General features: G+C 35.7%; 1 protein-coding gene across 6 annotated transcripts in view; it reads right to left on the bottom strand.

The window, feature by feature from the left end:
• The window catches only part of REV3L (REV3 like, DNA directed polymerase zeta catalytic subunit), a 174,787-nt gene that overhangs the window by 63,587 nt on the left and 89,139 nt on the right, over nucleotides 1-22,061 (bottom strand). For all 6 annotated transcript variants that reach the window (XM_032408054.1, XM_032408050.1, XM_032408052.1 and 3 more), the window contains exons 12-16: nucleotides 19,133-19,275; nucleotides 13,682-17,840; nucleotides 9,143-10,056; nucleotides 3,074-3,153; nucleotides 1,625-1,750 (exon numbers count right to left, since the gene is read on the bottom strand). In XM_032408054.1, the coding sequence (XP_032263945.1) occupies nucleotides 1,625-1,750; nucleotides 3,074-3,153; nucleotides 9,143-10,056; nucleotides 13,682-17,840; nucleotides 19,133-19,275 (5,422 nt within the window). The remainder of the gene's footprint in view (nucleotides 1-1,624; nucleotides 1,751-3,073; nucleotides 3,154-9,142; nucleotides 10,057-13,681; nucleotides 17,841-19,132; nucleotides 19,276-22,061) is intronic.

Here is a 22,061-nt window from a genome sequence, read left to right as displayed (position 1 = left end):
AAATAAGAGCATAAGGAGAATAATCCTTCAAATAATAAAGGATAATAAAATGTAACAAGCCTTTGCTAAGGTCTATCAAATTTGCTTTAATATTTTTATCACAGCATTTTTTTTTTCTAATTTTGGGTGTGTACTTCACAAGGTATGTATTCCTGAGTTTATTACTTTATTTATCTAGGCTTCAGGGGATATCGTACAGGGCCAAGTAGGTATGAAGAGGAACTAAATGCTGTTGAATGAAACAATGTTCAAATAATTAGGGAATTAGACTATGTTCCAATCTCTAAAAAAGCACAAATCTTAGTTTAAATTTAGGTAAAAATGAGGACAATATTTGAATTTTTCTCTTAGTCTATGCTCATCCGTCCTTAGAACAGTTTAAGACAGAACTGACTTGAAAACAAAAATACAAAAATAAAAAATCAAATTTTGTGCTCTAATGGCAAAGACGTAAAAACAACTGTTCAATAGAAATATCATGAAAGTCACATGTAATTTTAAATTTTCTAGTAGTTACATTAAAAAAAAGTAAAAATAGGCTAATTTAAAAATGTTTTCATTTAATACATCTAAAATATCACCCTTTCAACATGTAATCAATATAAAAAATTAGTAATGGAATATTTTACATTCTTTGTTCCTATTAAGTCTTCAAAATCTGTGTGCATTTTACATTTATAGTACATTTCAATGCAGATGCTAAACTTTTATACGGAAATACTTGGTCTGTATTATCGTAAAATTTACAACTGAAAAAGTAGTTTTAAATACCCAAGTTCCAAACATACTTAAAAATTTTCTAATAAAGGAGTCAAGTATCCATTTTTAAATCTAAATTACGCAAAATTAAATAAAATTTAGAATTCACTTCCTAGGTGGATAAGGCAAATTTTAAATTCTCAATAGCCACACTGCTAGTGGTGGCCAGCACAGGTATAAACAATGAATACACTGATAGCACAGATATAAACAATGAAAATATACTCTAATTTCCGCCTTACTGCCTGTCAGATATATGCTCTGAGTTGTGTTTTCTTTAATACAGATAAATTTTCAGTGACCCATTCATACATATTCTTTAGTCCATCCTGTGATTGATGTACATTTTTACAAGATGGCTTCCTACTCTTTGGCATATGTTCTGTGCTGTGAAGGTAACTGGGTTATAGAAATTATGTGAACAACAGAATCGTAGCAAATGAATTAGCAAGCACTGATCCACTGAACCAACCAAATAGAAAACATAATATCTCATTTACGATATAACATCTTAATAACAATCCCAGAATAACATACAGAATAGTTATAAAAGCTTTTCTAATTTTAGCCTCTATAAACCAAATTTCAGCTATAAGATTTGTGAAAATTGTGAAACCAAAAAGCAGTCTCAGTAACTGATGGCTACTTTAAAAGTTTCTCAAAAAAAACAAAAAAAAACCCACAAAAACCCCAAAAATAAAAGTTTCTCTATTTTATATAAATATATAAACTAATAACGAAATGAAGATTAACAGGTACAGAATTCAATGTATTCCTCCCTCAGTAAGAAATGTCCATACTTGTCCACAGAATGAAACATGAGAGTTAAATAGTGTATGTATCCTTACTGTTGCAGTTTTATTACCTCATGTAAAGCTTTTGCCTCCTGTAAGTTTTGTATGCTGACTTTGAAACCATAAGTATTGTTTAAAGATGGTCCATCAATCTGAGAAGTTTCTTTCTTTGGGGTATTTACTGCTGCAAATTGATTCTATTAAGAAAAAAAAAAAAAACCAACAACACATAGCCAGAAAAAGATAAATAAGCAATCATTTTCTTTCTTTTGATCACTTATTCCTACTTAGATAATCTGCTTTATGTGTTTAGTAATACAATAAACTAGTACCATCTCTTCAGACCCAAGAAGAAACTAGTAAGTATTTTATTAACATTCTTTTCATGCTAGTAATTCAAGATATCAGAACTGGGTATATGTAGAAATATCTGATATAATCTGTAAGCAAACCATATGTTGATCTTTAGTTTACAAACCCCAAATAATGAAAATAAGTCTTGTCGGAGAGTTGACATTTACACCACATGGACATTTATCTTGACCTTTCTTGGAAGTATGGCAAATAAGCAGGCAATATATTTGCAACTAGTTTGGCTAAAGTTTATAAAAGATTTGAAATTGTGGGTCTGTATTTTACCCTAGCACAACATGTATCTGAAAGATGAATGAAAATATAGATCATCTTGATGGGTTTAGAAAAAACAGAATCTATTTTTTTTAAATCTTTTTTCTGATTTCCAGATCCATTAACCATTTCCCCCCAAGTATTGATTTATGTTCACAACACACTTGTACCTATTTTTTAATATAAATAAGTTGTAATTCAACAATACTGATTTAAAAATGAAAGTTTTTAAAAAGTATTTAGTTTTAAAATAGAAATGCTAAAACATATTTTATGTGGTTAATATTAATGAAATGTAGCCAATATGTAAGTGATTCCTGTCACCTATTTCTAAGGATACATGTTTAATGTAAACCCTTTTTAACATAGTCATATATTTCTAAGTATTACCATATTTTTAGTATTTGAATAAAGATATTTATAATTTTTTAGTTTCAGTAGTAAATAATGTTGCTTTTTCCTTTGCTACTTAGTAAAATGAACTGAAAAAATCAATGTTATATTTGATGAAAAAGTAATAAACCAAGAAAAAGGATATATTTTTGGTGGGATCAAAAATCACTTACTTGAGCTTTGCTGTCATTGGATTGTTCTGATTTTGCCAGTAATCAGTTAATGTATTTGTATCCTCATAATCCACATTTTGGCTATCATATTCACTTTCTCTGTAATATTTGTATTTACATATAAGAATCTTTTAGATCCCAACAACAAAAAAAAAACTAAAAAAAATTAGGCAATTTCTTGTTGTCTCAAAGATATGTAAATAAAATGATGCAAAAATATATAATAAAATTTAAAAAAATTGAGACACAAAGTTATCAATTATCTAACTGAAATCTAAGGTAAGAATGGATCTTCCACTGAACATTAAGTATGTTTAGCATAGTTACCTTTGCTTGTGTTAAGAGTACTCTTCTAAGAGTGTCAGTAGTACTTCCTTTCTTATGACTCAATTTCTGGGTTTTTGGTTCTGTAGAAAGAAATGTCATACTTAACATGTACATCAAAATTGCCTGCTTTTTTAAATTTTTATTATTCCAAACTCCTGAGTACCATTTGTGAGTACTGTCCTACTGTCCTATTAATTCCCAAAGACTTCATCATTTGAAAATCAAACTAATTCAAACCTCTGATCCCCACCAAAATAACTTTAAAATTTTGTATTTTTAAATAAAAACATTTCTGTTTTAATTATTGAGTTTTATACCTCAGTCATATCCTAGGCAATCATTTAATTCATTTATTTACTTATTCATCAAGTATTTATGAGGAAAAAATAGTCTCTTCCCTCACACGGTCTAGAGTGAGAATCAGATATTCATCAAATGCATATAGAAAAATGAAATTATAACTGGGGTAAGTATGATAAAGGGAATATAACTGGGAATTTTTACTAGTCAGGGAAATCAGGAAGGCTTTTTTGTGCTAAAAATCAGAAGAAACAGTAGGAATTAACTAGGAACAGAGTAAGGATTTTCCCTGATTACCAAGCAAAAGAAGTGGAAATTACTGTGGGTGGAAAGAAGGCTAGGATAGACATCCAGGTGAGATGATGATAGCTTGGCCTAAGGTTGTGGTGGTAGAGGTAGAGAAAACAATGGAGAGATGTGGGTAATTTAGGAAACAAAAAAGTGACAGGACTTGGTTGGTAATGGACTGGGAACCAGAGGATGGGCAGTAAGGGAATCAGGTGGGTGTTACAAATAAATCCCATGTTTCTGACTTGTGTAACTCAGTGACAGAGAGATGGTGGTACTATTCACTGAAGTAAGGAAAACCAAAAGAGAACCACAGGGGCTTCTATGTGTGGGCATGTATGTTTGTGTGTATGAGTACACTGGGTGACTGGTGGCAAATGTGTGCTGTGAGATCATGAATTGAGTTTTAAAAACATTGACCTTATGGGGTGCCAGGGTGGTTCAGTCAGTTGAATGTCTGACTTGATTGCAGCTCAGGTCGTGATCTCAGGGTTGTGAGATCAAGCCCCGCACTGGGTTCCGTGCTGGGCGTGAAGCCTGTTTCTCTCTCCTCCTCTCCCGCCCACCCCAAAGAGAAAAATATTGACCTTGTGGTGCTTTTGAGCATTCAAGTAGAAATGCCAAATAGACATCTAGATTGGAGGTTAAGAGAGTTCTGAACTGGAAATTTAAATTTGTTAGTTAATCTGTAGTAATCCTGTGGGCAGGAACTCATTCATTTAGAGAGAAAATATAGAGTAAAGCTTCAAAGGAAAGCAAGCAGGCAGAAACACAGGAGTAGAAGAAAAGCCAAGGGGACTTGGATAGACAGCTTGATCCTCCACGAAGGAAGGAATGGTTGATAGAACAATGGCTGTTTAAAGAGGGCATGTGAAAGGAACACCAAAAAAACATACACTGGCTTTAGCTACATGAAACTTATTGAAAGTCTTTACAAGAGCCATAATAGTGGAATGATGGGGTCAGAACTGAATGTTGAGTGGGCTGAGAAATGAGTAGGAGGTAAAGAAATGGAGTTGTCAAATTACAGCAATCTTTTGGGGCGCCTGGGTGGCTCAGTAAGCGCCTGCCTTCGGCTCAGGTCATGATCCCAGGGTCCTGGGATCGAGTTCCGCATCGGGCTCCCTGCTTGGTGGGAAGCCTGCTTCTCCCTCTCCCACTCCCACTGCTTGTGTTCCCTCTCTTGCTGTGTCTTTCTCTGTCAAATAAAGAAATAATCTTTTTTTTTTTTTTAAAGATTTTATTTATTTATTTGACAGAGAGAGAGATAGCGAGAGTAGGAACACAAGCAGGGGGAGTGGGAGAGGGAGAAGCAGGCTTCCTGCCAAGCAGGGAGCCCGATGTGGGACTCGATCCCAGGACCCTGGGATCATGACCTGAGCCGAAGGCAGACGCTTAACGACTGAGCCACCCAGGCGCCCAAGAAATAAATAATCTTAAAAAAAAAATTATAGCAATCTTTTAAGAAATCTGGCTTTGAAGAAGAAGAAAAAGAGTAGAAGCTGCAGATGTAAGGTCAAGGCAGGTTTTTGGTTTTCTTTATATCTTAAAGGGTGGGAGAGACTTGGGTGTATGTTAAAACCAGTGGGAAAAATCAAGTTGAGAGAAAGGAAGGTTTCTGAGAGGGCTCCTATATTTCACCCAGAAGGCAAAAGAAGGTAAGATGGAAGCATATATAAGTAGATTTCACAGAAGACAAAGAAGTTTCCATGTGATAATTGATGACTTTACAAGACATGATAAAATAATAATAAATTCTCATTAGTGGAGTTAAAATTTCATTTAAAAAGCTCTGATTTTCAGGTCTCAACTGGTACCAAAAGATTGGGATCATTCCCTGTATATTTTTGGATTTCAATGCTTTGAAAGTTGAACTCAATCACAAGAAATTTGGAAAGAACTCAGATACATGGAAGTTAAAAAGAGCATCCTACTAAAGAATGAATGGGTCAACCAGGAAATTAAAGAAGAATTTTTAAAAAATTCATGGAAACAAATAAAAATGAAAACACAACTGCTCAAAACCTTTGGGACGCAGCAAAGGTGGTCCTAAGAGGGAAGTATATAGCAATACAAGCCTTTTTCAAGAAACAACAAAGGTCTCAAATACACAACCTAACCTTACACCTAAAGGAGCTGGAGAAAGAACAGCAAATAAAGCCTAAATCCAGCAGAAGAAGAGAATTTATAAAGATTAGAGCAGAAATCAATGAAATAGAAACCAAAACAACAGTAGAACAGATTAACAAAACTAGGAGCTGGTTCTTTGAAAGAATTAGTAAGAGCGATAAACACCTGGCCAGACTTACCAAAAAGAAAAGAGAAAGGACCCAAATAAATAAAATCATGAATGAAAGAGGAGAGATCACAACCAACACCAAAGAAACACAAACAATTATAAGAACATAGTATGAGGAACGATATGCCAACAAATTAGGCAATCTGGAAGAAATGGATGCATTCCTAGAGATGTATAAACTACCAAAACTGAAATAGGAAGAAACAGAAAACCTGAACAGACCCATTACCAGCAAGGAAATTGAAGCAGTAATCCAAAATCTTCCAGCAAACAAGAGTCCAGGGTTGGATGGCTTCTCAGGGGAATTCAACCAACCATTTAAAGAAGAATTAATACCTATTCTTCTGAAGCTGTTTCAAAAAAATAGAAATGGAAGGAAAACTTCCAAACTCTATGAGGCCAGCATTACCTTGATTCCCAAACCAGGCAAAGACCCCACCAAAAAGAATTACAGACCAATATATCCCTGATGAACATGGATGCAAAAATTCTCACCAAGATACTAGCCAATAGGATCCAACAGTACATTAAAAGGATTATTCACCATGACCAAGTGGGACCTATTCCTGGGCTGCAAGGAATCCATAAATCAATCCATAATCAATCAATGTAATACATCCATAAATCAATGTAATACACATTAATAAAAGGACAAGAACCATATGATCCTCTCAATAGATGCAGAAAAAGCATTTGACAAAGTACAGCATCCTTTATTAAAACTTTTCACTGTGTAGGGATAGAGGGAACATACCTCAATATCATAAAAGCCATATACAAAAAGTCAAGAGCAAATTATCATTCTCAATGGGGAAAAAACTGAGAGCTTCTCCCCTAAGGTCAAGAACATGACAGGATGTCCACTATCATCACTGTTGTTCAACACAGTACTAGAGTCCTAGCCTCAGCAATCAGACAACAAAAAGAAATAAAAGGCATCTGAATCTGCAAAGAAGAAATCAAATTCTCACTCTTTGCAGATGACATGATACTCTATGTGGAAAACCCAAAAGACTCTACCCCCAAATTGCTAGAATTCATACAGGAATTCAGCAAAGTGGCAGGATATAAAATCAATGAACAGAAACCAGTTGCATTTCTATACACTAACAATGAGACAAAAGAAAGAGAAACTGAGGAGTCGATCCCATTTACAACTGAACCCAAAACCTAAGATACCTAGGAATAAACCTAACCACAGAGGCAAAGGATCTGTACTTAGAAAACTATAGAATACTCATGAAAGAAATTGAGGAAGACACAAAGAAATGGAAAAACGTTCCATGCTCACGGATTGGAAGAAGAAATATTGTGAAAATGCCTATGCTACCTAGAGCAATCTATACATTCGATGCAACCCCTATCAAAATACCATCAACTTTTTTCACAGAGTTGGAACAAATAATCCGAAAATTTGTATGGAACCAGAAAAGACCCTGAATACCCAGAGGCATGTTGAAAAAGAAAACCAAAGCTGGTGGCATCAAAATTCCTGACCTCAAACTCTATTACAAAGCTGTCATCATCAAGACAGTATGGTACTGGCACAAAAACAGACACATAGATCAATGGAACAGAACAGAGAACCCAGAAATGGACCCTCAACTCTATGGTCAACTAATCTTCGACAAAGCAGGAAAGAATATCCAATGGAAAAATGACAGTCTCTTCAACAAATGGTATTGGGAAAATTGGACATCTACATGCAGAAGAATGAAACTGGACCATTTCCTTACACCATACACAAAAATAGACTCAAAATGGTTGAAAGACCTAAATGTGAGACAGGAGTCCATCAAAATCCTAGAGGAGAACACAGGCAGCAACCTCTGCGACCTCAGCCGCAGCAACTTCCTCCTAGAAACATTGCCAAAGGCAAGGGAAGCAAGGGCAAAAATGAACTATTGGGACTTCATCAAGATAAAAAGCTTTTGCACAGAAAAGGAAACAGTCAACAAAACCAAAAGACAACCGACAGAATGGGAGAAGGTATTTGCAAATGTCTTATCAGATAAAGGGCCAGTATCCAAAATCTATAAAGAACTTATCAAACTCAACACCCAAAGAACAAATGATCCAATCAAGAAATGGGCAGAAGACACAGACATTTCTCCAGAGAAGACATACAAATGGTCAACAGACACATGAAAACAGCCCTCCACATCACTTGGCATGAAGGGAATACAAATCAAAACCTCAATGAGATACCACCTCACACCAGTCAGAATGGCTAAAATCAACAAATCAGGAAACACATGCTGGCAAGGATGCAGAGAAAGGGGAACCCTCTTACACTGTTGGTGGGAATGCAAGCTGGTGCAAGCACTCTGGAAAACAGTATGGAGGTTCCTCAAAAAGTTGAAAATAGAGCTACCCTGTGACCTAGCAACTGCACTCTAGGGATTTCCCCAAAGATACAAATGTAGTGATCTGAAGGGGCACCTGCACTGCATGCTCACAGCAGCCAAACTATGGAAAGAGCCCAGAGTCCACTGACAGATGAATGGATAGAGAAGTGGTGTATGTATGTACACACACACACACACACACACACGCACACACACACAAATGCAATACTACTCAGCCATCAAAAAAAAAAAACAATGAAATCTTGTCATTTGCAACGACATGGATGGAACTAGAGGTTATTATGCTAAGCAAAATAAGTCAATCAGAAAAAGACAATTACCGTATGATCTCACTCACATGTGGAATTTAAGAAACAAAACAGAGGATCATAGGGGAAGGGACAGAAAAATAAAACAAAATGAAATCAGAGAGGGAGACAAACCACAAGAGACTCTTAGTCACAGGAAACAAACTGAAGATTCCTGGAGGGGAGAAGGGGGAGGGGATGGGGTAACTGAGTGATGGACATTAGGAGGGCACATGATATAATGAGCACTGGGTATTTTACAAGACTGATGAATCACTGAACTCTACCTGAAACTAATAATACACTATATTTTAATTATATTTATACACTATATTTAAACTAAATAATATACACTATATTTAATATACACAATATACACTATATATAATATACACTATATTTAAACTAAAATATATATTTAAAAAATCACATAAAAAAAGCTCTGAATTTCATTACGTAATCTAATGTTTTCATTTCTAATCTCTGAAAAAGAATTTTGAAGGCTTCCTGTTATTTGTAAACTCACCTGTTGATAAAGGGCTCAGGCTACTTGCTTCAGGAAGCCTTTCCAGAAGTTTTCTCTGTACAATTGGTGTACTATGAAGGCAGAGTGGGTCACATATTCCAGTTCTTGCCCTAACATTAATTGGAGATATCACTAGAGGCTCCAGAGGCTCACTGCAGGGGCTTTTCTGTATACCATCTTTTACTGGTTTTAAGAAGTTCTCAATATTCAGGGAATGTAGTTCCTCTACTGGTGATGTGGGTCTCTCGTCTCCATTTAATGTTTTGGCATCTGGGGATGTTGCTTGTTGCCAAGGCGGAATTACTGGAGAATCAGGGGAGCTATAACTAACATAATAGTCATCATCATCATCTTCACCTTTCTCATGATCACTTGTAGAAGCAACCGGTGGCACTGCCTGACTTTCATTTATAGTTCGACTACGTTCTGTGGTTGGTGCTCGTAAAGCAATCTGAGAGTTACCAACATCTTCCTTGGTATGTGCTGTAGTGGGGAGTATATGTGGAGCTGTACTCATTTTTGGAGGCACTACAGGTTTGTCATCTGGGTTAACTGAAGAGCTGAAGTTCTCAGCAGATTTTACAACTCCAGTTGGCTCAGTTTTAGACAGTTTCTTGGAACGTTCGTATTCTTCTTTGGCTTGAAGCCATGCTTGAACCAGTTGTCGACTTGGGGCACATTTGCAAGGCATAATCACAATTTTTTTATCCTCAACCATTTTATAGCTATTACTGGACCCTTTATTGACCACTGCCTGGCCATTGCGAAGGGGTGACCCTGGTCTCGGATTCTGAGTCATTGCTGAGAATGCTGTTTTCCACAGACGAAGTCCTTCCAAGGAAAAGTCTCCCTCAAACTCAGCCAGATCATTTGGAAGTCGAGTTTCTACCATGAGAAGCCGTCCACCGATCTCCCTATAAACAACATATTTTAGAACTGTTTTGTCTCAAAGAGCAATTACCAAAATATTTAGCTCCCTATCCTAGATATTTTTTGAAGTCTCTTTTGGATTCTTAAAAATGCCCATTTCTTCCCTTTCTATGCCCTCTCCCTACATACTTTATGCAGGCACACTCTTTTTAGTCTTAATATGTTTTTCTTCACAGGTATATGCTACTAAATTAATTTCCTTTGGAAGGAATCATCAATACCAGGGAAAGAAGGTATTTTTTGTTTTAAGTGCCCCATGAAGTCTTCTTTTCTCCAAGGAGATGGCACAAACTGATCATACTCCTTTCCTCTACTCAAATAACTTTCCACTGTCACCGCATGTGAATAAAAACAATGGAAGAATTTATCATTAGAGATTATATCCCTGGATTTTATCTATAGCCTCTCTAGATATTCTCCAGTATCTACAGTAGTTTAGCAAAACCAGTCAGTTCAAACATATCTTTGTACTCCCCCAAGTCCCTTCAAACAGTAAAAAAATCACACACAATTGAAAAAAATTACCATAATTCTTTCTCCCCTTTACATGGCAAGGCTTAACATTAACATAAGAACTTTAAGTTGGCAGAGCCCACAGAATGTGTAGCACAAATGCTGATAATGTATGTGTATGTGGGGAATCACTATTAAAAGGTAGCCTGATTTAGTTTCCAACAGTTGGAAATACCAAGCTAAACCTCCTTCTCTAACATATATCCACTGGTACTATCTCTGTCTGATGTAGCAAGAAAGTCTACTTTTTCTTCCTTATGGTGTATTTTTCATGGACATGAAGGTAATTTCTTAGTTTTTTCAATTACTTCTCCTAGGGCATGATTTCCCAAACATCCTGGTCATTCTCTACATAAAATTCAATGAACCGGATTCATGTTTTCTGATTTGGAGCTGGAGGGTTACCACAGTTCCTTTTCCCCTTTACATGGGAAGACTTTGGCCTTTAATAGTTAACTCCGTAACCACCTCCCAGCTATATGAAAAATTAGAAGCAAGACTATCGCTACTGAAGAAAATGAGCACACATTTTATATGACATAGCCAACTCTAATATTAATGATACAGAGATCATAATGAAGTAAAAATTAAAAATTGGTGAGGTGTGGTAAATTCAGCTCTCTTGAAAATTGTCAGCAGCATGTAATTGCTATAATTCATGTCATAATATGTATCAAAAGCCTTAAATTTTTTAGTAATCCTACTTCTAAGACTATATGGAAAAACCCCAAAATATAAGAAATGCTTCATGAAGGAAACAATAATCACATAATTATCTACAGTGGCAGGACAGGGAACAAATTTTCTGTCCAATAAAATATACATATGATAGGATTATTATGTAGTCATTAAAATGATATTCCCAGAAACTCATAATTTAGAAAATGTTTATAGTAGAATATTAGGTGAAAAAAATCTGTATATAATACTGTGACTATAGTAAGATCACATTTCATAAAACAAAATAAAAACTATACATTAAAAAAACTAAAAAAAACCACATTAAAATATTAAGAGTGGTTGTCCATAGGTAGAGAAATGGTGTGATATTTATTCTTTTATACCTCCTAAATTTACTATAGTGAATAGTTTTATATTAAAAATTGTTTTTTAAACATACTAAATATGTTTAATAATAATAATGACTATCAACCTTTTATTTCAGCTGCAGGACAAGTCTCAAAGTTGGACAACAACTAACAGCAACAGAGTTAATGACTAACACATGGTAAGTTAACTGAGAATTAAAAATTAGATATGTAAGGCTGAGGCAGAAAAAACAGTTCAATTAAAAAATATATCATAATCACTACTGATAAAGCCAAAGCCCCCCAAATAACGGAAACTAATGCCTAAGGAACAGACATTCATACATTCTGGCAGTGAAATAAAGAAAAAGAGTCCCATTTGTGTTAAAAGACCACATATAGGTAGTAAGCAAAACAAAACTGTAAAACTATAAAACTGTGTATTAGGAAGGGTGGGGAGGAAATTTTCTGTCTTCCACTTCAAGTCTTTAGAGGAGGGAACTTCAACCCTATATTTCTGACCACTTTTTCTCAACCCCTTCTTAAATAGACTCATGCATTATTGCTGATCTGCTGGGTAAAATCCTGGTATTCACTGTGTCTTCTCAAATCAGGAACACGGTGCTGCTGAAGGTTAGTGTACACATGTGGTGTGGCTTCTTGCCTTACTAACTCTTCACATCTCTTCTATCATTTAGACTAGGCTAAGTCGGCCACAGCAGTCCTAGCCGCCCTCCTCTGCTTCTGACTGGATGGCTGAAATGAACTGCCTCTCCTTGCAACTGGTTAGATAAATGGGATCAAAGACACAGGGGGGAGGAACAAAAATCATCACTTAAATGGCCTGGCTTAAGTCATGTTCCCCAACTTAGCTCCTATCAGTTATATTCTACCTTGGTGATGCAAGAGGTACAGAATACCTCCTTAACTACTGGCTTATAAATAAACCAACCAATACTGATGCCTTTGCGTTTTGCTATCGGCTCTGTGCGTGTGTGTCTATGTGTCTGTGCATCTGTCTACAGCCTCTCTGAAAAGATTTTTTTTTTATGTCGCTGGGTTACATATTAACAGTGTTTTATTTTCAAATTATTCCTTATCATGGCACCAAATTTATCATATTGTAGGACTCATTTTGGCACAGCATCTGGCTGCAATATTTTATTTATTTTCTATGGATTTTAGTTTGGTTATTCCTACTTTGAGTAAGAGCCTCCTACATGGATTCAAATTCTCTCCATTCACAAATCTTTGTACTAGTCTGACCCCACATTACCAATTCCTTTGCAACAACTGTATTTCCAACAGCCTGAAGAAATTCAAGTTCATTATTGAGGGAGAAATTTCAGAGAGCTAACTAACATTTTCTCTTATTTACCACATAGAACTATGGGATTACTTCCTTTTTAAATAGTCTATTTGTATGGTTATTATTTTATTTTTTATTTTTTTTATTATGTTCAATTAGCCTTCTTTAAAAAAAGGAGAGATAAAGGGAAGTGAAGTCCATCTTGCGTTCCTAATAACTGTACAAACTAACAGTAGTAACAATATGATCGAAGATGTTGGCAACATGAAAAGAAAGGGATATAATACAAACAACTTAAAATAATCTTCATTTAGAGATATATCATAGAAGTACTTAAAACATATGTATGCTCATTTTCAAACATGTTTAAAAAATAAAGTTCTTTTAAAAATTGTAAGTTTACAATTTTAGAAATAAATACCATTTTTAAAATGATAAATGTACTCTTCAAGTATTATGACATCCTTCTTAATCTGCCATCATGTCACGGTGAGCCTCTGCATCTCTAATCCTTAATGTTGACACAGTGTTAACAGTGAGATCTAAGACCAACACTTATCAACTTAAAGTTCTCAAGGTGCAATCAATCATCCAGCTAGTTTGTGAATTTTCTCAGAAGTCCATAATTATGAACCACTTTTACAACGATTTACTTATAAATACAGTATATTACAGCCAGAAAACTAGCAGTCATGTACTAATGTTACATTCATTATAATTATTCAGAGTGACTCAAGGGGAAAAAATAATTCTGATTACCTGGGCTTTTCTGGTACATCAGAAGGATTACTGCAAAATGGTTCCTGGTAAATAGTTTCTGAAAGGTCATGATCCAATAAAGTTGCCATAATTTCTTCCCTACTTGGTGGGGACATAAGTGGTTTCAGAATGTGAGCAGTTCGAGGGGTGAAACTGCCGTTTTTAGATTGTGAGGGAGAGCTGGTAGACCTTGGTGAACTATCAGGAGTTGGTGTCAATATATCATTGTTTCTTGAAACATACAATTCTAAATCTTCAGAGGCTGCATCCAGAAGTTCACCATCAGGGGAGGACAGTATTGTAGTAAAAGAGGTATTGACTGAGTCAAGAGACTGTTGCATCTCTTTTCTGGTATGACCTTGAATCCAGTCTGAAGTGCCTGGCTGTGAGAGGCTAAGAAACACTTCTTTGCTTACTGAACTCCTATTCAATCTGGATTTTTCATTTAGACAGTCCTCTGCCTGCTGGACACAGAAAGAATCCATTATTGAATTAGAGCGAGTTGTTAGAGGATGAAAGCTACTTTTCCACTGGTTGTGGCGATGATTCTCATTGCTATCTATGGATGACTTCTCAAATAGTTCAGGACTTAGAGTTTTAGATCTAATCCACGAGGCTGAGTCTGAGGCATGATGTTTGTCTTCATCACACTTCTGGTTATCATGACTTAAAAACTCATTTTTTTCTATAGTTTGTCCTGGGAAAAGATCCTGAACTGCATCACTTAGGAATTTCTGAGGCAAATTCTGATCAGCTGGGACAAACTGACTTCCAGAATAAAAGCTACAAAATCCAGTTTGACCTATTGTATTAATATCAAAATTATAATTATGTTCAGGAGACAAGCTATCTTCAAGCGAGTAACAACTCTCAAAACCTGGATCTGAAAAAAAGACGGGACTGTCATCTGATAGAGAGTTATCCAACTGGCCAGAGTTTTGTAAATTTAGAGAGTCTACTTCAAGAAGTTTGGGAATTTTTTCTTTAGGTTTTGTACTTCTGGGAGTTCGAGGTTTTCTTGAAGATGTTACTGATCGTGTTCGTTTAATCGTTTTGTTTTGTTCAAGGGAACCAGAAATATTTTTGTTTGGTTGATGTTTATTAGATAATGGGTCTTGCATAATATTTGCATTTTGTGCTTTCTGCTGTCTTTTCTGTAACAATTCTTTTAGAACTGCCAGTCCAGACTGGCCTTCACCAAATGCTGAAGGTGTTGACACATTTCGACTTTTACATTGAGAAAGTGCTTTGGTTTGTGAAATTGCTTCTGACAACGACCTCTGTTTTACCCTTTCAGGTTTAAAATTTGACATATCTAAAATAAAACCCCTTTGTTTTTGCTCCCATGCTATTTGTTTGATTGGACTTCTCAAGGAAGTTACAAAGCAATTATTAGGCATTTGGCTTTCCTCTGAAGCTGCATTTCCTGGAGAACAAGTTTCGCTGTGCTTTGACTGTTCTGCCATGCACACAATCTGCTGCTGACTGTCTTTGCAATGCAAAAAATTAGGGGCATACGCCTGGTCTGGCTTTGATTCTAAAGAATTACGATATTCATTTAACCTTCCGATAGATGACAAATAGTTTTTTTGTGTATTTGCATTCTCTTCTGTCTTTGGAGACATTATACCCGAAGATATCTGTGTATTCTGTGCTACCTGAGACAAATGGTTGGAAAGATCAAATATATTTTTTTGAATCAAGGATGATTCCTTTAGAGTAAACATAGCATTTTGGTTATGAGACCTCTGAACATTAATTTTTGAGATTCCAGGTCCCAAAGAACTACAAACAACTGATGAATGCAAATCATCTCGTGAGCTGGGTAATGTTTGCATATCTACAGGCTTCTTGCTTTCTAAAAAAGAAGGAAAGCAACCAGGTAAATTCTGTTGTGCATGAATTCCGGTGGGCAAGGGAGCAGAAAGGGGATGATCTATAGCACAGCCCATTAGTGACACATCTTTCTGTTTAAAAAGTAATTGAGAGCCTCCAGAACTATTTGAAGTCTCAGACACATTCTGATGTTTCAGCACAAACTTAACTTCAGCACTAGACTGAGATTTTACTTTTTCATCTTTAGTTGTTATATGCTTTCTTGACATAACTTTCTCATTTGTTTTTTGTTTCTGTTTTGCTCTCTGTTTCTTTTTTCCATCATCTACTTTATTTGTCTGATTTCGTTTGTTCCTTTTCTTAGTAACTACAGAGGGATTAACAAGCTTGGTTTTCGATTTCTTAACCTGCGCTCTTGCTCGACTATTTTTTTCCATACGGGAATTAACAGTCTTGTTATTACATGCATTAGAACCCTTAAAAAGCACTGCTTCTTTATCTGCAGCAGCCATCATCTCTTCAGCTCTTGGATCTGTGGGAGACCAGCAGCGAGGGGGAGAAGAATTTATGGGACTTGTGCTTCTCTCAGAAAGAAAACCTAGTTTAGACATAACATCACTATAATTCAAGTCACAGTCTTCGGTTTCAGCATTGTAAGATGGCGAGGGAGGAGACAGGATAGCATGTGACCGTTTTCGCCTGAAAGACAAAGTTCTTTTAATATTTTCACTATTTGTCCTTTGTTGCTTACCAGTTTTTTTCTTAGCAGACTTATGTTTTGATTTTCTTCTGTGACTTTTCTTTGGTGTTAGTGGATAAATGGGATATTTGGTTGCAGGGGAGTCAGGAACTTTTGGCCAAAAATCCTTCAAAGGTGCAAGCTTTTTATATAGTTCCATTTTTTCCTCTGTCAATATAACTTGTTTTTCTTTAGAGTCTATTTTTCCTAGCTTCACAAGCATATTTTTTCTCCCTCTAAATCTATTAATAATAATATACTTTATGATGACAGGGGGTAGCTTTTTAGACATTTTTCTTCGTTTTCGAGATTTGAGAGTTCCATCTAAACTTTCACCAATTTCCATGGGATGAGGTAGGCTAATTTTTGAGTTGTGTGTTACAAAACTTGACTCACTATCTTCAGTCTCATAATTTACCTTGCGTTTGGCTCTAAGTGTATATTTATTTCCAAACAATCCAAAGGACTGCTCAGTTTCTAAGGTTCCATCTCCAAAGTGACAGTCTATGAAACTGTCTGCGGGTGTTTTATTTTCAAAAGCTCCGTGGGTGACTTTAATTAAATCACTGGCCAATACGTTATCCTTCTCAGGATTACTATTACAAGGATTATTTTGTATACAATTATCTTTTGTGGATACAGTCTCACTAGTTTTGGTAGAAGTCTCTTGATGACCTATAAGCTTCTTTTTATTCATTTTTAACCGGGACTGTTTACTGCTGGGTTGTAGTTTGTATGTGACAGGAGAGAGTTTCTGTGGTCTGAGACAGTTGGAAAGAACAACACTGGGAAAAAACATATAATGTGCTGCTTGCTGGCTGAGGCTTGGCTTTTCTGTTTTATGTTCTTGAAACTCTTCATATCTAATTTTAAGTTTATTTAGCCCACTTTCATCAGCAATGCTATCAAGAGAATGTACCATAGTTCTATTCTCTCCTGTGCATGAGAGCAATTCACAATTTTCAGTTAAGGATGAAGGGAATAAACTATTTAGAGCTGTGCTGTTTCCTTTTTCATTTCCTTCAGAGGATAATTTATTTTTTGAATGACTTAGGTCAGAAAAGTTGAAAGAATTTTTGCCCAATGTATTTTCACTACTATGACGGTTCATGTGTATAAAAGGGGCATCCTTATCAATTTTTCTAATATTTGTATACTTTCTACTTGGTACTTGTCTTGTAACAGTTGGAATATCTTCTTCATAATCAAAAATACTACTTTCACAGGAAGATACTGGGAGGGTATCTTTCTTACTTTCTTTATGAGAGTTTTCTGAATGGACAGAATTGCTCAAAGATCCAGGGTATTTCATAGAGTAAGTGCTTTCATTGGTAAAAGAAGCAACTGAATGATCTAGACATTTTTCTATGTTGTTTGGCTGTGGAAGTTCCTCAATTAAATCTTCCTTCTTCAAAACATGGGAAGAAAGGGCACTTGTGTGTTTACACTGAAAGGTAATCTTAGCAGAAGATGGGGGTTCTAATGTAGCAGCATCTTTGTGAAAGATGGAAGGTTTTACTGATAGCTTGCTTGTTGCAATCAGAGAAGAGTGGGTCCTAGAATTTTCGTTGTTCAATGGATTGTCTGAAATCGGGAAAAAAAGAATTTATTTCACTTCCATGCTTTTCATTTTTAAAATATTTTTCCATACTATCACCATGAAAGAAACTATATGAAATTAAGTTTCTATGCTTAAAATGATTATCTCAAAAGGTCATTCCTATCATTAAGATAATAACTCAATCTAAGTAATCAGGAAGTCAGTTATACTTGATTATTAGTCATTATTTTAAACACATATTCCTTTGGTCAGAAATAAATTATATTAGGGGTGCCTAGGTGGCTCAGTTGGTTGAGCATCTGACTCTCGATTTTAGCTCAGGTCATGAAACCTGCTTGAGATTCTCTCCCTCTCCCTCTTCACCTCCCCCGGCTCATGTTCTCGCTCGCTCTCTCAAAAAAAAAAAAAAATTAAAAAAAAAAAATTAGATTAATATTCAGTGCCTTTGTGGTGAATAGGGAAAAAATGGTCACCTTGAAAATTTTTCATAAAACAATATGCTTCTTTGTATTATCACTTCAAATAAGCTGAGCATATTTTTTCTCAAGTTTTTTTTGGTTTTTAAGATTTTTTAAAGATTTTATTTATTTATTTGACTGAGAGAGACACAGTGAGAGAGGGAACACAAGCAGGGGGAGTGGGAGAGGGAGAAACAGGCTTCCTGTGGAACAGGGAGCCCGATGTGGGGCTCGATCCCAGGACGCTGAGATCATGACCTGAGCCAAAGGCAGACGCCTAATGACTGAGCCACCCAGGCGCCCATTTTCTCAAGTTTTTATTTAAATTCGAGTTAACATCTGAACATATTTCTTATAGTTTCTTATGCTACTTAAATGTTAACATGATTAAAGTTTATGAAGTTTTAAATCAGTGATTTACAAATGTCATCCTCTTAGAAATGAGAAATAAGCATATATCCACATTCTTTCAAAAGAAAAAATCTTAGAGAAGGACAAAACATAATAGATAGTATTGTCAAAGCCTCACACTCAGCCGATTTTATATGTGTGATTACAGTTTTATTTTTATTTTTTTAAGATTTTATTTATTCATTTGAGACACAGAGATACAGAGAGAGAGAGAGAGAAAGCATGAGCAGGGAGAGAGGCAGAGGGAGAGGGAGAAGCAGGCTCCTCGCTGAGCCAGGAGCCCGATGCGGGGCTCGATCCCAGGACCCTGGGGTCATGACCTGAGCCGAAGGCAGACGCTTAACCATCTGAGCCACCCAGGAGCCCCTGTGTGATTACAGTTTTAAAATCAAATACATTTTTAGCTGCTAAATCATGAAATGCTCTCAGTATATTAGTTTACTTACCACTATTTTCATCTGCAGTTCCATCTAACTGAGGTATAGAAAGATTGGCTAGAAGCAAACTGTTATTACTCCATTCCATTTCTTCTTCTGAAGATGAATCATCTTCTTCAGTTGAGCTTCTATGGGTATTTCTACACAGTGATCTACAGAATATTAAGATTCACTAGTGAGTATGATCATAGAAAAAAGCATGTCAGATTAGTAAAATCTGCTTAATCTGATGATATAATAGTAAACCGAAAAGATCTGAAAATTATAGCCTTAGAAAAGCAGATTTATTTTGCTTTAGTATCATGTCCTATAAAAAGTTACTGCAGATAAACTTAAAATCCTTTTCATGTGAGCTAGAGAACACCATCATTCCTGTATCCAAAGCTCCACAATATCCTGGACTACCATATCTAATCATATTCTTCCTTATATTCTCCCCCTCATCCTATTATTAGATATAGATAACAGCTGGGGTGAGAACCCAATAACTTCTAAAAAGGTGGCATCCCGGCATATTTTAAGAAGTCTCCACAAATATACAATCTCTACATTGTGAACGAAAAACAAACAAAAAGGTAAGCAAGGGGGTACTCAGGTCAGGCTGAAACAAGAAACAGGGATAGAGGGGCTAGGAAGTGGCACAGGTTTTGAGTCAATCCCAGCACTGGCTCTAAAGCAGGTTACTAAAGAATTCAGGTGGACTGTGAAGTCCAGATAATCTCTTCAGGATTCATCTCTTACCGATTTAAATCTTTTCACTAGGTCCCAGCTTGATACTTTCCTTTCTACCCATACCTAAGCTTTTCTTTCTCTTGTCTCAAAAATTTGAAAATGTCCCTTAATTATACGTACAACAGTTTCTACATTAATGCTTTACCAAATCACAATTTGTACTAAAATCATTGTCTTAAGAGCTGAAAGAATTATTAGAGGTCATCTAGTCCAATTTTCTACTCAATGCAAAAACCTTATTTTTAACAGATGACAAAATCTCCACTTTTACATTCTCAGTGTAAGGGGCTTGCTGTTTCACAGGTTAATCTTTCCTATTATTAATTGTTAGTGATTTTCTTCCTCTATTACACAGAATTTTCCAAATTCCATTCATTATTCCTGCTTTTGTCCTGTGTTGCTATATGCAGCCTATGCTATTTTCCACATAACTCTAAAATATTTGAAGGCATTTATAATCTGTCCCATAATTCCTCTCTAGTTAGACCAAACATTATCTATTCTTCCTCCTGTTCTTTAAAAGTGACAGTGTTGGGAATGCAAGCTAGTGCAGCCACTCTGGAAAACAGCATGGAGGTTCCTCAAAAAGTTGAAAATAGAGCTACCCTATGACCCAGCAATTGCACTCCTAGGGATTTACCCCAAAGATACAAATGTAGTGATCCCAAGGAGCACCTGCACCCCAATGTTTATAGCAGCAATGTCCACAATAGCCAAACTATGGAAAGAGCCCAGATGTCCACTGATAAATGAATGGATAAAGAAGATGTGGTATATATATACACAATGCAATACTACTCAGCCATCAAAAAAAAAAAAAAAAAAAAAATGAAATCTTGCCATTTGCAATGAAGTGGATCAAACTAGAGGGTATTATGCTAAGCAAAATAAGTCAATCAGAGAAAGGCAATTACCATATGATCTCACTCTAAGTGGAATTTAAGAAACAAAACAGAGGATCATAGGGGAAGGGAGGGAAAAATAAAACAAAATGAAATCAAAGAGGGAGACAAACCATAAGAGACTCTTAACCACAGGAAATTAAGGGTTGCTGGAGGGGAAGGGGGCTGAGGGGATGGAGTAAATGAGTGATGGACATTAAGGAGGGCACGTGATGTAATGAGCACTGGGTATTACATAAGACTGATAAATCACTGACATCTACCTCTGAAACCAATAATATGTTAATTAAATTTAAATTAAAAAAATAAAAATAAAAAAATAAATAAAAGTGACAATGTTCACAGATCCTTCCTTTTCTTCCTCTTCTTTCCCTTTCCTGTCCTTTCTCAGGATTCTTAAAATATGGTACTCAGGGCAGAATATAACATCCACATACAATTGAAGAACTCCTTTTCTAGACACTATACTTCTATTTTTCAATCTCTCTCTAATGTGCATTTACGAAATGTTTAGCTTTGTTTTCCCAAGGTTGACTTGGGCGTGGTTTTCACAGAATTGGTCCAGTCAATGAAATACAAGCATTCATTAATTGTGGGACAAACCATGACTATGATTTTAAACAGGCTGACACTACTGATAACAAGTAGATAGTGACTTTATAAGAATTTTATATATTTGAATGTGTATCTACTTAATACAGGTATAAAAGTATAAATAGCTAAATAAGATATCATCTAAGAAACTGTAGAAAAAATGCTAATGATACACTAAAGGTAAAATCAAAGAAATACCAAAATAAAACAATCAAGAAAGAGAAAAACAAATGGAAATAAAAGTGAAATGCCACAAGATCAAATAGAAATATCAAGTAGTCAACACGTTGCTAAAATATGAAAGAAGCAATCCAATTTATTACAGCAAGACTTAAATACATCAAGTAAATACTGTAATTATTTTATTAATAAAATCCAAAATCTGTTAGAATAATAAATGTTACCCTAGGTACAGCTGGTAGCTAATAATTAAAATCACTATTTTGGCAACCATACAACACTACAGACTTATTGTGCTTTTTTTTTTTTTAAAGATTTTATTTATTTGCTAGAGAGAGAGAGCATAGGCGAGAGAGAGTGAGCGAGAGTACAAGCAGGGGGAGCGGCAGGCAGAGGGAGAAGCAGGCTCCCCGCTGAGCAAGGAGCCTGATGTGGGACTCGATCCCAGGACCCTGGGATCATGACCTGAGCTGAAGGCAGCCGCTTAACCGACTGAGCCACCCAGGTGTCCCTATTGTGCTCTTAATAAA

This window comes from Phoca vitulina, unplaced genomic scaffold (genome assembly GCF_004348235.1).
Source record: "Phoca vitulina isolate PV1807 unplaced genomic scaffold, GSC_HSeal_1.0 scaffold9, whole genome shotgun sequence".
NCBI lineage: Eukaryota > Metazoa > Chordata > Mammalia > Carnivora > Phocidae > Phoca > Phoca vitulina.
Note: the sequence above shows the minus strand (reverse complement) of the source record. Positions and strands in the feature narration are given on the sequence as shown.